The 15708-nt window shown below is 39.0% G+C and overlaps 2 protein-coding genes across 2 annotated transcripts; one reads left to right on the forward strand and one right to left on the reverse strand.

Moving 5' to 3' along the window:
• Window positions 1-5755: 5755 nt before the first annotated feature.
• pole4 (polymerase (DNA-directed), epsilon 4, accessory subunit) lies at window positions 5756-8209 on the reverse strand. Its single transcript, XM_069150417.1, has 4 exons — window positions 7823-8209; window positions 6550-6634; window positions 6337-6378; window positions 5756-6051 (listed from the first exon to the last, which is right to left on the reverse strand). Exons 1-4 carry the CDS (start codon window positions 8069-8071, stop codon window positions 6038-6040), a joined length of 390 nt encoding a protein of 129 aa, XP_069006518.1. The 5' UTR covers window positions 8072-8209; the 3' UTR covers window positions 5756-6037.
• Window positions 8210-10513: 2304 nt separating this feature from the next.
• On the forward strand, window positions 10514-15196 carry LOC138198501 (serine/threonine-protein kinase NIM1). The gene is made up of 4 exons (XM_069149939.1): window positions 10514-10535; window positions 12391-12693; window positions 13192-13460; window positions 14444-15196. The coding sequence occupies exons 1-4, from the start codon at window positions 10514-10516 to the stop codon at window positions 15194-15196; spliced, it is 1347 nt and encodes a 448-aa protein (XP_069006040.1).
• Window positions 15197-15708: the final 512 nt, after the last annotated feature.

Below are 15708 nucleotides of genomic sequence, written 5' to 3' on the forward strand. Positions count from 1 at the left end.
GTGATGTTTTACAGGGTTTGGCCTTTGGCCTCTTGCTGCTTTCAGTTTTTATTCTCAGGTTTCCTCTCTATGCTGATGATACCACACTGTATGATTGACTTTAAACTCACAGTGACTGATCTTAACGCATGCATTACAAATATCCAGTGATAAATGTTACAAATATTTCTTAAAGCAAATAAAACCATATCTTTCATTCTCTTGTTTGGCCCCTCTGACCGTCTGTCTCATTTACAGAATAAACTTGGAAGTCTGGCTGCAATATGAAACCAGTCTGAAGACTTGATTTGCTTCCAGTCTAGGTTTCCTTTCTGTTATTTAAATTTGTATGGCTTGGCTCTTGTCAGTGCACCAATGTCACCAAGTAAATGTATTATATTTGGCCAATACAGTGATTCAGATGTTTGAAAAACATGTCCCTAGTACTTATTTTCAGCCTCTCCCTGTCTGCCCATAAATCATAATAAAAACGTAACTTTTTCTGTATTAGTGAACACCACAAGAATAAGCTGGAGGCACTATCAGAAACTCAAGCCTATACAGCCATTAAAGAGGCTTTTCAACAGAAAACAGCATTTGGACGTGATTATGCAGATAGAAACCAGAAAAATCAATGTGGGTCTGCATCTGTTTCAGAAAGATATTCCTTTGATCCAACCTTGTGGTTGAGAAAAATGACAAACACAAATGCCAAAGTCAGAATATACAGCCAACAACAAATGATCAATCAAAGGCTTGATGAGGTATGACAAAAACATTAATGTTACGGCATCGCAGCATTGAATTAGTGAGCCTGCATGGACAATTAACACCTTGAGCTGCAATTCCTATTAATACCGAAACACACAACTGTGTTCCTGTCTATTGTAGCTTTGGTCCAACCTGGTAAAATATTACATTTTCTTGAAAATATTAATTTTGCTGCCCACATTCCAGCACATCATGACATCACTGTTGGATGTGGTTGCAGGTGCAGCATGGCACATTTCCACGACCCCGACCAACTCATTTGGGGTTGGTAAGAAATTTACAGGACAGATAAACCCTGATCTTTGGACCCTGGGTATCTTAGGTTTCTTTCCAAAAAAGAAAGAAAGAAATATATTTATTTTTCAGTATTTTTCAGGACATTATGTTCCTTTGTTACAGTAGAGACATGACAGGAAAGCAAGTTTCCTGCCTTGTCTCTACCGTAACCCTCTAACAAAGGAACATAATGTCCTGGCTATGGGCATCACGCAATTCAAAAAAGATTTTAATCTTTTCGTGATGCATATTTGGTAAAAATTCCTGTTTGGTAAGTTCTACCACACTAACAACTAATTAGCAACCTATTAGAATTTTGTATGTCTGGATCCATAAATGTCAATAAAACATAGCATGTATAGTGGCTGCATTTTATTGTGATCTATTCAGGGTGCTGCTGGATGTTGGAGAAACTTGCATTTTCCCTAAAGTTCTTTCTTTTGGATTGACAACAAAGTCTAACATCTATAGTTGATGGTTTAGATAGCTGAAAAGGCTTCTTCTGCCTTATTTATATTTGGCCATTTATCTGCAGGGAGAACCAGGATATATATCACCAAATAAAGATGACAGGAATGAGACATGTTTAATAGCTGTTTTTTTGGTTTTGTTTTGTTTTTCCATGATTTAAAAAAAATGTAAATGTCAGTAAAACTGCAGGGGCTGATCCATTGAATATTCTTGCAGATATATTATGGGGAAAATTACAATTTTCTCATCATCACTTCATAAATCAAACTTAGAAATTCAACAACAAAAAAACATAACCCCTCATTAGCTTAAATACTTTGGACACACTGTACTCTGGAAAAAACAAAAAACAAAAGAAATGTTCAGCACTCTGGAAGGGCAGTACTGGAACCATGAGTCACCTCTCATGCAGTGAAATATTGCGTTAGACACTAAAGTGGAACATGTAATGGACACATTTTGTAGGGTTACATCAAAATGGGCTTGGCTAAATTCCTGTGGTTCAACAGATCTTAACATTGAACAAATTATTCTTTGGCTCCTAAAATTCATGGTGGAAAAACTTAGAAATATTCAGACAACAAGGTAACAATATGTCCCGTATGGAACCATGGATATGAAAGTATGCAGCCTGTGCACTGAGGTTAGGGTAAAAAAATGTGTGTGTGCGTGCGTGTGATGGGGGTGGGGTTAAGTGTTCAAGAATTTGACCCAAGAAATCAGGTTGGAATCTCAGCTGCAAAAACATACCTTCCCCATGACTACAGGTCTGCTTGTGAGCCAGATACAGTACATTTTGTGCATATCTTTCCAGTGATTAAAATATCTCCTGTCAAGGTGTGCAGACCTACAAACATGTGGGACATCAAAAAAATAAAAAAAAGTAACAGCAGCAAAAGGTGGGAATGAGTGAGTAATGTCTTCCTCACTGAAGTGGAGAAGATATGTTAAAGATGTATGGAGGGATGTGATGGCTTTCTGGAGATGATGGAGGTCTTGGCTCACCGCACTGGACATACAGCCTGAGAAATCTTACTGTACCTGAAAGGGATTTCTGAGGGATGAAAGACAAATACTTGATATAATCTTTATAAAGGAAGCAAATGGGGAGATCTGTAAATCAGACAACAAGCTGTGTGCAATGCTGTTCTCAGGAACAGCATATTATTTTTTTGTTTCTGAGCCAAAGACATTGGTCTGGCAATAAGTTCTTGTGCAATTTATGATCCCAATTAAAGGAATAGTTCCAGCTTGTACTTCCTTGTACTTTTTGCGGAGATTAAATGAAAATGTATGTGAGTTTGTGAGCGGAGTTTTGATAAGCTATGTGGAGGAGAAGGACCTGCAGTATCGGTCTGTGGACTACTTTGGTGAAATCTTTAAGTTCAGTGACATTTTTGTTAAATGTCTTGACCGCTATTGGACGGGTGGCCAAAAAAATTTGGTTTAGATGTTCAGTTTTCAGATTTGTCTAAATGACTTTGCTGGTTGATTCACTTTCACTCCAGCCCCACCACGATGTTGTCGTTAAGTAAAATGAAACCACTGCATGAATTGTCATAATATTAGGTACCAACATCCATGTCATACCCCACAAGATGAACTCAAGAGAATTTTAATTTGGTCTCTTCTTCAGTTTAACGAATGATGTTCCAGCAGCTTCAGCTCTTTATTCTTAATTATTTAGCTCACATTCGCATGCTAACTTGTTAAACCAACATGGTGAACATGCTACTTGCTGCAGATCATGTTTCCATTGTCACTGTGAGCATGTTAGCATGCTGATGTGTCTGAGTACAGCTTCACATCCCCGTAGACTCTATAGTCTTGTATAACATTTTGATACAGCTATGTTAGCTGTTTCCGCCTGTTTCCAATACTTAGGCTATGCTAAGCTAATGATCTTCTGGCTTGAAACTTGATGTCTAGAGTACATGGCATCAGAGAGCAACTGATCTTCTTATCTACATAAGAGGAAGCAAATAAACCCATTTCTCTGTTCTTTTAATTTCAAACTGAAAAGCAGACCTGGTTGTATTTTATTCGGTGTTTGATGATCTTAAATGTCACTCAAATTTGTTTGACTCATTTCTTTGAAATAGCCAAACAGTAAAATCAAGTTTTAAGTCATATTTTCACAAGCAAAGCCACGGGATCAAAGCTTATTCTCTCAGCATGGTATTTTTTCCATCGACATAAAGGAGAAGCACGAGGCCAAGCAGTCCCAGATTTATAGTTCATGTTCTGTTCTGGACAGGGGAAGGCTCTGCATTTTCTTTTCACATGAGATTTCCTTAATGGAATGTCTTTATTGACTGTGGAAATAAAATGATGTCCAACCCTTCAACATGTGATTATATTTTATTAGAAAAGAGTATTGCGTGTTTCCCTGTGCCAGTCAGGCATTCCTCTGCAGGGAGTTGACTGGTCCTCCTCGGGAACCAAACATCTATGCTTCTCACAGCTCTGTTTCATTACCCCCCGAAACACTAAACCCAAAAAAATCAGCTTAAACACACTCAGGCATTTATTTTGAAAATCCCCACTACAAAAACTCAAGGGGTCTTGACTGAGCCCAGAGTGTGAAACTGGACACTCTGGATGTGTTTAACAAATGCTGCCAGGAAGAACAACACATATCTCAGGTCTGGAGAGATTCAGATACATTCCTAATGCAAACTCAAGAGCTTTATGGGATTTTCTCAGTGTCACCGTGTTGAGCAAGAAATCTGACCTTTAACATCTCACCACTGGCTGCATATTCAAAATGTATTGCATTGCTGCAGCAGCAACACTGGGTATTAAAACAAATGCTGATGACTTTCATATTTTGTTCTTTTCGGGAGATTTAATGTTAATAAAACTGAGAAGATAAATTCATCTTATATACCTAGATTTCAAATACAGACCATCTTTGTCCAAATAATATCGATCAGGTCAAAATTAGCATATAATAGATTGATAACCAGGAAGAAATCCGAGCAATAGCTATAGAAATAGCAAAGATATGCAGCGGTTTTGTGGTGTCATTAAACCGGAGCACTTTATTTTATTTTCCATAATGACAAATTCATCATGAGGCAGTTCTTGAACAGCCACATTTCAGGCCTCCTTATAACATTTTGATAGTATGTGTTCGAGTCAAACGATATATTTTGTATGATTTTTTTTAAAGACTCAATTATCAATGTTGGCTTTTAAAAATTGTTGCACTGGTTGGGCATTTCTGCAAGGGCTATAGACTCGTTCAGCTCCTTTTAAAAGTTTCTAGAAATCTTGTAGAATACATTGAGTTCTTCAGATGATGTCAGTTGTCCATTTATTGCTCACATATCATTGTCTTTTGGTTAAATTGACATATCCAGCAGAAAAACCGAATAGTAAAAGTTGACAAAACTTCCGGAGCCTGAAATTCACCCAGAGACGGCGAGGACATACACTACTGTAGACATTTAATACGATTTAAATAAAGAAAATCGGTTTGCTGCCAATTCTCCTGTAATGAAATCAGTTTAATCCAGAAAATCCAATCAGTTTAGTTTCCATCCTTTCATACTTAGTAAAAGGAGGAAATCCTTTAAACGTGTTGACAGGGAGAGCACCCTGGACAGCTCCCACATCCCTGGATCTCCCCGGATCAGCACCTTGGACAGAGGTTTGGCCCACTTTGGCGGACAATATTCAAAATGATTCACCTGAGCGGTCCAGGGAGAGAGAGAGGGAAGCTACTGTGTACAGTTTAGTTTCCAGGCTGTGAGTGTTGCTCACCATGCGCCTCATTTACAAAGATATTGCCTGGCTACGGTTGTTGCTAATGTTTCCAGATTAAATTCAGTTTGACATAGTTACTGTCAATCAACCGATGGTACTTGTGATCATTCAACCTTAATGGCCGTTATTGCGAGAATGAGACACTTAGAAGAAGAAACTCCTCCGGCCATGGAGCTCTGTGATTGCATCTTTATATCCTTTTCAGTTCTTCTGAAAATCTGACAAAATGTCTATTTAGTTCCCACTTCCATAAAACTCCAGATTATTTGCTCAGAGGGTGTAGGTGAGCTGAGGCATTTAACTGAACAAAATGAAAATAGAAAAAGACGGGGGCACGCTGCCAGTGCTTGGGAGGTGCTGACGAGGCACAAATTAAAAACACTTAATGAGGAAATGACTTTGTCCAACATGAAAGCCTAAGGTGTGAGGGCAGCATGTGAGTTAATGCCCTGTTTGATTAAAAAAAAAGGTTTCATTCTGACAGAAATCTGTTGTCTAGAATGTACATTTATTTTATTGTGCAGTAGTATTCACAAATATTTACAAAAAATGTACACATTACCACTGACGCTTCAAAGTTGAGTATGAAAAATCTGAAGGGCCCACTGTATAAAAGCATTTATAAACATCCATTTTGAGAGTTTAACTTAAAAAAAAAAAAAAAAAAAATACCAGAAAGTTTTCCACAATGCACTGTGATGCTCTAATGGAAGGTCTCTTGGATGGTTGTGGATATTTAACACTCCGATTGGTTCTTCTGAGGCACCCGTTAATCTAGTGTGCCTGAAAAGAAAAGAAAGAATCAGTACAACGTGTTCTGGTGCAAAATGCAGTCAATAAAGTCAATTAAACGTGCGCACACCTGCACTCAGAGTGCTAAATGTTATGTATTCTCCTGTTGTGTATGTGAGGAATATATTCAGCCTGCTGTTGAATACTGATCAATTTAAAACCATGCAAAACAGGTCAAATTAAACAAAAGGTAAATTAGATCTGAACACTACATCAGTTTTGCATGTAGCATGTTTTTTCAGTGATGATTTTTTTTATTGTGTTTGCAAGGCTTACCTTCAAGAAATGCAAATTCATCTATGGCCTCTATTGCGTTGTCTGTGGGTGCAAAAGAAAAGATGAGGGTTAAACATTTACCAAGTCCCTTCAAAGATAATCAGCATCGTACCATCCTTTGTGTGAAATAATTCATGCACAATCCCATTTTCAAGCACACTTATTCTGCAAGTATTTTTTAAATGGAATTACAAATATCTTTAAAGCACTCACCCAAATCTTTTCTTTGCAAAGTTTTCCTCTTTCCTTGCTGGGCGTAAACCAGGGCATCTTTGGCAATCATCTCAACAAACAACTCCTGGAAGACCAAAAAAAGAAACATGCAAGATTAATCTCAGAAACGATCAATGCCACTAACCAACAGGTTTAACTGATATTAAATGATATTTTATAATAAAACACCTTTATGAAATTCACTTGATTCATCCTTCCAGCTGTGTATTGGCCAGATTTTGGTGATACAACAATAATATAATAATAAGTATCATGATCCAGGGGTTATGATTTAATATACTGTGATACTGTAAGCAAGCTGTTATATCGCAATTTTATTATTTTAATTTTATCATAGTGCAATGAACACGGCACTACTGTCTGAACATCTGTGTAAAAAAAAAATACAGTTAACTTTATGAAATCACATCAGTGGGATCTGCATTCATCAAAGTCTCGGTAACATCCAACATTATTGCACTATTTTTTTTAGAAATCTGAGCAAAGCAATTATCATTTAACTACATCAGAAAAAAAACCAAAATTAAATACATGTGCTTGCAGGATTCTTTGGGTAAACAAATGTATCTAAGCAGACTGTTTCAATAAATATATATAAAATCAATACAGTGTTCTTGAGAATCAATATAGCATCACACAACGTATTACAATACTCAAGTGTATCGACATTGTCTTGCCCCCTGTAGTCTTTACTTGGTTTACGTTGCTTGGTGACCTAGCAGTTCCTCTTCTCACTACTAATTTAGTAAAGAAACAAATATGAATAAAGTTGCCTGCATGAAGCAGAGGACGCTCCTTGTAAGGCTGCGTGATATGGACAAAAACACGCCCTACAAACAGGCAGTTTCCTGTCAAGCATCCTTTAAAACAGGAAAAGACAACACTTCTGTCATATCATGACATTACAATATCCTAAAATCTCAGGTGGTATCTCGTCTAATATCACAATAAGATATAACGTTGCTGTATCGCCAGCCCATACTATTTGAAGAGATTACGTATTTACAGTGAAGGATTCCTGCATGAATGTCCACGTGGTTGATGTGTACTACTTAAGTAGCTGCAGGATGAGAAACTTGGATTATGACGGGTTTTTCCACGTTGAAATAGAAATGTATAAATGTATCAACCACATATTGACGATACTGATCACACATCCCTCCGAGGAAACCTTTTGTATCAAACTTAAGTCATAAACTGATCAGGCAGCCTGATTGGTGCTGCTGCTGCAGGATCCTTTAAATACTTTTACCGTGGCTTTAGCGATGATGAACACAGACTCCTGGCTAGCAAGGGACACGTCTGGGTCGGTCTTCATCAGCGCCTTGATGCGGGCAAGCGGGAGTTTGGACAGCCGGTTGTGGGTCACGGCGGCCGCGGGGCCTGTCTGCTGCTGCTGGCTGCCCTCCTCCGCCTCGGCCCCGCGGGTCTCCTCTTCACTCCCGCACCGCTCAGGGTCGTGCTCCGCTGGGGTGACCGGCGTCGCCACTGTTGCTGCCATTCTCCAATATTTTACACAAACGTTATATTTCTAAAACAAACACGCAAACCACAACTGCCTTCTAGCTGCATATCACAGATAATAACAACATCAGCGGTAGCGGCGTGCCCCAGCATGTGCTTCCGGACTGTCGGTGGACCGCCCGCGTTGATTCGTCAGTCAGTTTAGACCCCGCCAATTGATCCTCGTCGGTGATTGGATAGATTGTGAATGGAGATTCTGCTATTGGCTAGAGCTAACTGCCAATCAAAGCACGTTGCCGCCTCGGACGATAATGGTAGTGTGGAGCACGGTGTGGAGATGTCAAGAAACTGATGTTGGCCACAAATGGAAGTAATGTTTTGTTTCTCTGAAAAGAACAGGGTCATTAAAAAGATATCCGTTTAATTCAACTATTTATTACACTTTGGCAAATTACTTATACAGAAAACTCAACTTTACTCACAATATGTCCACTGGGAGGCAGTAAGTGTAAGCAAGCTGTAAACAAAACGGAAAAGTATTCACAGTATTTCCTCCAGACATGACGCTTGGCATCTTTATTTCATCAGACCAGAGAATTTAGTTTCTCATGGTCTGACAGTCCTTCAGGTGCCTTTTGGTAAACTCCAGGTGGGCTGTCATGTGCCTTTTACTGAGGAGTGGCTTCCGTCTGGCCACTCTACCATACAGGCCTGCTTGGTGGAGTGCTGCAGAGATGGTTGTCCTTCTGGAAGGTTCTCCTCTCTTCACAGAGCAACGTTGGAGCTCTGTCAGAGTGACCATCGGGTTCTTGGTCACCTCCCTGACTGAGGCCCTTCTCCCCCGATCGCTCAGTTTGGCCGGGCGGCCGACTCTAGCAAGAGTCCTGGTGGTTCCAAACTTCTTCCATTTACAGATGATGGAGGCCACTGTGCTCATTGGGACCTTCAATGCTGCAGAGATTGTTCTGTACCCTTCCCCAGATCTGTGCCTCGATACAATCCTGTCTCGGAGGTCTACAGACAATTCTTTGGAGTTCATGGTTTGGTTTGTGCTCTGACATGCACTGTCCACTGTGGGACCTTATATAGACAGTGTGTGTCTTTCCAAATCATATCCAATCAACTGAATTTACCACAGTTGGACTCCAACTGATGTAGATGTAGAAACATCTCAAGGATGATCAGTGGAAACAGGATGCACCTGAGCTCAATTTTGAGTGGCAAAGGCTGTGAATACTTATGTACATGTGATTTTTAAATTTTTAATAGATTTGCACAAATTTCAAAATAACTTTTTTCATGTTATCATTATGAGGTATTGTGTGTAGAATTTTGAGGAATTTTTTTTATTTAATCCATTTTGGAATAATGATGTAACATAACAAAATGTGGAAAAAGTGAAACGCTGTGAATACTTTCTGGATCCACTGTATGTTACTGTCTCTCCAGTATGTAAATTACTTATTGGAGAACTTGCTGGCCAGAATAATTACTTATTTACACATCTAGAAGAAATGGCACAACATTACATGTGCAAGTGTGTTTCTGGCCACTCAATAATTGTAAGTCCAGTATTGTAGTTATTGCTCTGTTTTGTTCTCCACCAGCACTTAAGGAAACTGTTAAAAAATTATGCAAAAGCTGTTGTATTTAGTTAATTGTTATTGTGTTTTGACAATTAGGGCCTCCGTCCTGTTGTGTCTGGAAACAACTCTTACAACAGATGTGAGAGTGAATAAAACTGAAAAGTTATGAGCTGCAAACCAAAACATTTGCATACAGATGCAGAAATACTGCTTAAAGCTGAGGGGAAGTCAGGTGATAACTTAATTAACTGTGCTCTTCACCATGAATGAATTTAATAATTTGATGCATTGTTACTTAAAAAAATTGTTTATAGCAGCCGTAATAATATTCAGCTATCTCCTATTCATGAGTTAAAGTGCCAAGTAGAAATGAGACACAACAACAACACAACTAATTATAATGTAAGGTGCTTGTTTTTTCTAAAGGATAAAAGATAAAGTAGTATGTTGTATTCCTCTTACATAATATTTACATGTGTAATGTTTCAGTCATGGATATATACATATATGTTACTGTGTTGTAAGTTTATGGTTGTTTCCCTCTGAGATTTATTCATTCAAGAAAGACCAAAAATATAATTTAAGCTTTCATGTCAGTAAAGCTTGGTGTAGGTGTCTGATTTAGATTTTAAATCAGACACCTACACTATAATCAATAATAATAAAAAAAAACATGATAGTCATCGGCTTTATCGTCCAGTATGAAAACAAATATGTGGCATGATCATTTCACTCTTTGAAAGTACGTTTGCAGCATTTCTGTTGTGTCAGTTTGAGTCTGAGGACTTAATGAGCACTCCACTAATACACTGTGCTAATAGGATTGAGTGCTTTAAGTCCACTGAAGATCATTCGAATGTTCAGTCACAGTTCGGTGTTACAGCCTGAGGGACATGAAAGATCCACAGATCCCAGGTAAAATAATTTGCTCTGTGTGCTTTTAAAAAAAAAAAAAAATTGTAGTTTTGTAAAAACTAAATGTACGGATTAATAAATTATTTATTAATGCCTTATTGATCAGTTACAATGATTAATTATCTTAGCTATCGTTTGTTTTTTAGATTGATACATACTTTGTCTTTTCAGCACTTAAAACCATCTGTAAGATTAATTATTGCAAAAAGCTTTTATTAACAACTTAATACAATATATTACTGCAGACTTGGTGGTTAATCAGAAAAGTCACAGACGGATGTTAGTATTTTTTAAAGTATTACTAGCATTTATAACAGTACAGTTCTTATTAATGGCTTGTAACCTGTTTAAAGTGTTAGTAAATTATGTATTAGTGGTACTATAATGTGCTATGGTCTAGTTTTACCTTGTTTAAAATGACTAATTGGCTTAGAATATGCTTCCATTCTCATTTATGAATTTTCTGGTAAACATGGAAATAAAACAGCATTATGTAAGCTGCAATGAATACTTATTAAATCTTTTTGAGGAATAATTGTTTTTACAGGAATTAAATTACCACATACAGGCAAGGCAAGTTAATTATGTTTCTGTTAAATACACACACCAACAAGAAACATTCACAGACAAATGCAATACAAAGAATAATATTAGTTAATGATTAAAAGTTATTTGTAAGAACTGTAACCTTAATTTATTAGCTTTTTCAATTCATGTTTTGAACCCTTAGTTAGCCTTCATTAGTATCCTAAAAATAACCATCTACATTCAGAAGTGACCGTGACAGTAATCCTGTCCAACTCCAAGTACTGATCTTTCTGTCAGCTAAATTTAACCCACAGTGACGAGGAGGAGGCACAGGGCTATCACACAATAGATTTACAAAAGTTTAATATTAGTTGTTTATCATCGGCTACTTTATTATTTCACTGATTCGTCACGTGCAGTCGTTTTGGTAGATTGTATGTGCTCTCACTAATGAGTTAATGTTTGCCATCTGCTCTTTATGTAACACTGACTTCGTAATCGACTGTTTCCTGTAAAAACAAAATAAACACTGTACAAGGTTAGCATGCAAGTCAAAACATTGTCTTGCTGGAAGAATTTTGGCCGTATTTTCAAAGAAATCTGCTGAATCTCAAGAACTATGTCCAAGTAACAAAACTGTTGTTCCCATAACAGAAAGAAAACAGGAAAGGTCGACAAATCCTGTTTTTTTCCATTATTAAAAATTCGAACATACAGCAGACTCCAAAAATGTATCATTTGTCCAGCCCTGCGAAACCAGAGACACGTTCAGCACTGACACCACAGAGGTGCTGGGGTCTAAGTTTTGCCAAATACAATTCAATGAAGAGAGCTACCTTTTCATGCGTTCAGTCAGATAACTGAGTATTTTTGTAGGTCTAAAACCAAAGGATGTAACATTAGTAGATATTTCTATCTGCAAACTTAAATTAAAATCTACTTCGTTATTATTGACCACCTACTTTGGGGTGCATGCATTATTTTCACCAACAGACACCTGCAACTGTAAATAGAAACAAACTAAATACAAACAAAAATCCAGGTTGAAGGTCATGTAAAATAGGCCTCTATAGGACGTTATAGTAAGTTAGTTAACAAGGAGACTAATCTCATTACCAATGTCCTGAACAGTCAGACTACCTGTCTGTACACTGAATTTAGTATTAGTGGGACACCGCAGTAAAGGTGGCAGAGCAAAAAATAACGATAACACAAGGGCATGTGTGATATCTGCGTTACCGGTAACTGAAAAATGATGCTGCTTCACACAATGTTTTTTGATGCCTCTGCACTTCTGTCAAACTCGTTTTGTTTCTTTATTTTCAAGCCATCAAAATGAGATTCTGGCCGAAGCAGAAAATGAACAAAAATCCCAAAGACGAGGCTCCAAAGGTGGAAAAAACAGAAAAGCTCCAGTGTCCTGCTGTGACGTATGCCATCCCCTTGCAGACTGAAGCAGAGAGGATGAGGCAGTCTCCGTTTGAGAGGGTTGTCTATGATATGGCCCACAATGAGAAGATCACCAATGACCTGATGCTCGGGCGAAGGGTTGGCTTTTACGAGCTGCGTGGGGATGTCGGGCAGGGGAACTTCTCTACGGTCAGGCTGGGGATCCATGCATTGACAAAAGGTCAGAAACTGGAGTTATTTATGTTATTATTATGTTTTTTTTAATGATGTTATTCATCTCTATATGAAGCTATTTAATGTTTTCTGGTTCATAACTAACCTGACTGACAGCCCCTTCACTGCTGTCTGGTCAAACCACACTTTATCCTTTCTGTTATGCACACAGTTTGACTTTAAGGGGATTGTAGTTGTAAATAAATAATGTTGGATGATTGTCAATTATTTTTCATGTCAGTAGATCACGTCATGTCTGCAGGGGGTTCTTGGTTCTCAGTCACATGCTTGTCCTACCTTGGATTAGAATAATCCTGTGACAGTCCTCCAATAAAATAAACTGCCAAAAGTAAATTCTTCACCTTGGCATCCATTACTCAATTTTTTCTTATATTTAGATCTCTTGAGTACGTCTCTGCTCATTTTTCGACCTTTCAATTCATCAGACCCTAAAAGCTAAAACCAGTCACTGACAGCTAAGCCTCCTCCTCCTCTTCTGTCTCAGAGAGAGTAGCTGTTAAAGTCATGGAGAAGCAGCGTTTCAATAAGAGGAGCCAGCCTTTGGTCGAAACAGAGATCACCAGCCTGGAGAAGCTGTGCCACCCCAACATAGTGCGCCTTTACGAGGTGATTGAGAGCAGCAGGAAGCTGTACCTGGTGATGGAGTACGGCAGCGGTGGAGACCTGTTCTCTCGAATCACCACCAGAGGGAAGCTCAACAACCTGGAAACCAAGCTGGTGTTTGCACAAGTCATATCTGCTGTTAAACACATGGTGAGTGTCTGTGTCAGGGCATGACATGAGCACAATTTTAAAGTATTCATTATTCATATTAATGAGTTAGGAGAAACAAAATTTACTTGTTTTAAAGGCGTCAATATTTTGATCATGTTCATTTTAAGTATATTTGCAAACATGTGGGGCCATTTTTTGCCTTTTATCTTAAGGAGAAAGAAGAGAGGAAGGATAAAATGAAATCAGTGTTTAACAGCAGGTCAGGGTCTAAAACCAAATGGTCTTTTGAAGGGGTTGGAGATCATCATGCCCTTACAGAAAAACGACATGTATTTCACATGTGCAAAAACTCATGATCACGTGTCCAAATACACATGTGACTGTGCAGTGAAACATGTATTTTGCCCATGGGTAATGTGGTTTTGGAACATTTCCATGGTGTAATGTGTAAAGCTCATGTAGATTCCAATGCGAAAACCTTTCCACATATTTTACCCATGTTAACACATGTGGGAGCATGTGCTAAACATGTGTCATACATGTGATCACGTGTCTCATGTACAAAACATGGGAAACACTTGTTTTTTCTGCAAGGGGGATGCATTTGAATCTTTTCTGTTTTCCAGCTAAACATAAAACACCAGGAAAAAAAATCACTAGTTATCTACTGTTGCCATTAATAGTATTATTAATGATTCAATTGTCACTAATTCAGTCAATCAATGACATAAAGAGAGAATGCACAAAAGAAGAGTAAAATACATTGTTGTTGTTTAAAGTGTGTTATATGCTGGTTTTTTTTTTATGTTGAAGGAGACATCGATAAGAGGAATCAGAGATATAGAAATTGGGAATGACATGAAGTGAATCAGGGATCCTGATGTTCACAGCTGGTGCTTAAATCCCTTTGGCCCCCAAAACACCTCTAAAACATGTTATATGAGGATGAACTCCTCTGAAAGGAAAATATTTTCGACAGAAATACTGTAGCTAAAATTGCTCACCTTTGTGTGATCTTTCAGCACAACTGCAACATCGTCCACAGAGACCTAAAGGCGGAAAACATCTTCTACACCACCAGTTACTGCATCAAGGTTGGCGACTTCGGCTTCAGCACGGAGAGCAGCCCCAGCGAGCTGCTCACCAACTTCTGTGGCTCTCCACCTTACGCTGCTCCTGAACTTTTTAAAGACAAAGGTTACTCTGGACGCTATTCAGACATCTGGGCTTTAGGTATTCTCTTGTACTTCATGGTGACGGCGACTTTACCCTTCTTTGGGGACAACCTGGGGAGGCTGAAGCGCTGTATCCTGCAGGGGGCCTACAGTATCCCTGCTTATGTACCTGATCCATGCCAGCTGGTCATTAAGGGTATGCTGCGGCCTGTGCCTGCTGATCGCTCCACTCTCACACAGGTCACGAACAGTTCTTGGCTGGTGGGGGTTGAGTACCCTCGTCCGTACGTGACCCTGGCCCAGTCCCCGGCCCACTTTGCCAAGGCCGACCAGGCTCTGTGCGCGGAGGAGCAAGAGGTGAAGAACATGCTGTCAGATCTCGGAGTTGTGGCAGTTCATTTCCAAAACAATCCCTGTTTAGACTGTAGGAGCCCGTTGACGGGGACCTACCGGATCCTCCTCCACCGGGCCCAGAAGAGAAGGACGGTGGAGGCCGTGGGTTATTCTGCGCTTCGCCCTGACGAGTACAGCAATCCGAACAAGTGGTCTGCAGCAGCTGTTGACAAACACAATCCCTCCGCTGTGTGTGTTCTACTATAATGACTGGACCGTCTCAGTTGTGGCGACACAGGCACTTTATCATATACATATATGCCCATCTGTTCACTGACACTCATTCAATCACTTCAGGCTCCCTAAATCGATGAGGTGTTATGTTATATGTGGACAGAAGTGGCAGGCACACAGAGATAGAGGTCGGAGCAGAGGGGTTGTTCTTCCCACGGTTTAAGTCAATTATAGCTCATAGAGTAGGACATGTCTCTTCAGTAATTAGCCATGGCTTTCTGTTCTGATTAGATCACCAACAGCAAGCTTACTGATGCAAAACATTCATCAATCACTGAATGGCTATCAGCATCTTCCAATCCTTCTGTGTCAGAACATAAATCTTCTGAACTAATCCAAGGCCACAGGTAATCCTCACAAGAGACACACTGACAACATGCAGGGTCCGACAGAAGTGAAACTATAAGGGTAAAAAACAATTAAACTAAATTTAGTTTTATGTTGAGTGTAAAATCACCATGCAACATGGTCTCAAAACACTTTAC

Source organism: Embiotoca jacksoni, unplaced genomic scaffold, assembly GCF_022577435.1.
Source record: "Embiotoca jacksoni isolate LCO1_2020_lvr unplaced genomic scaffold, fEmbJac1.0.p SCAF_16, whole genome shotgun sequence".
In the NCBI taxonomy this organism is placed as follows: Eukaryota; Metazoa; Chordata; class Actinopteri; family Embiotocidae; genus Embiotoca; species Embiotoca jacksoni.

Coding starts and splice junctions, on each gene's coding strand:
- pole4 (XM_069150417.1), bottom strand. CDS start 8,071: ATGGCAGCAACAGTGGCGACGCCGGTCACCCCAGCGGAGCACGACCCT. Junction 6,635..7,822: donor TCATCATCGCTAAAGCCACG/GTAAAAGTATTT, acceptor TTGGTCTTCCAG/GAGTTGTTTGTTGAGATGAT. Junction 6,379..6,549: donor TTTGCAAAGAAAAGATTTGG/GTGAGTGCTTTA, acceptor TTGCACCCACAG/ACAACGCAATAGAGGCCATA.
- LOC138198501 (XM_069149939.1), top strand. CDS start 10,514: ATGAAAGATCCACAGATCCCAG. Junction 10,536..12,390: donor GAAAGATCCACAGATCCCAG/GTAAAATAATTT, acceptor TTTATTTTCAAG/CCATCAAAATGAGATTCTGG. Junction 12,694..13,191: donor GATCCATGCATTGACAAAAG/GTCAGAAACTGG, acceptor CTTCTGTCTCAG/AGAGAGTAGCTGTTAAAGTC.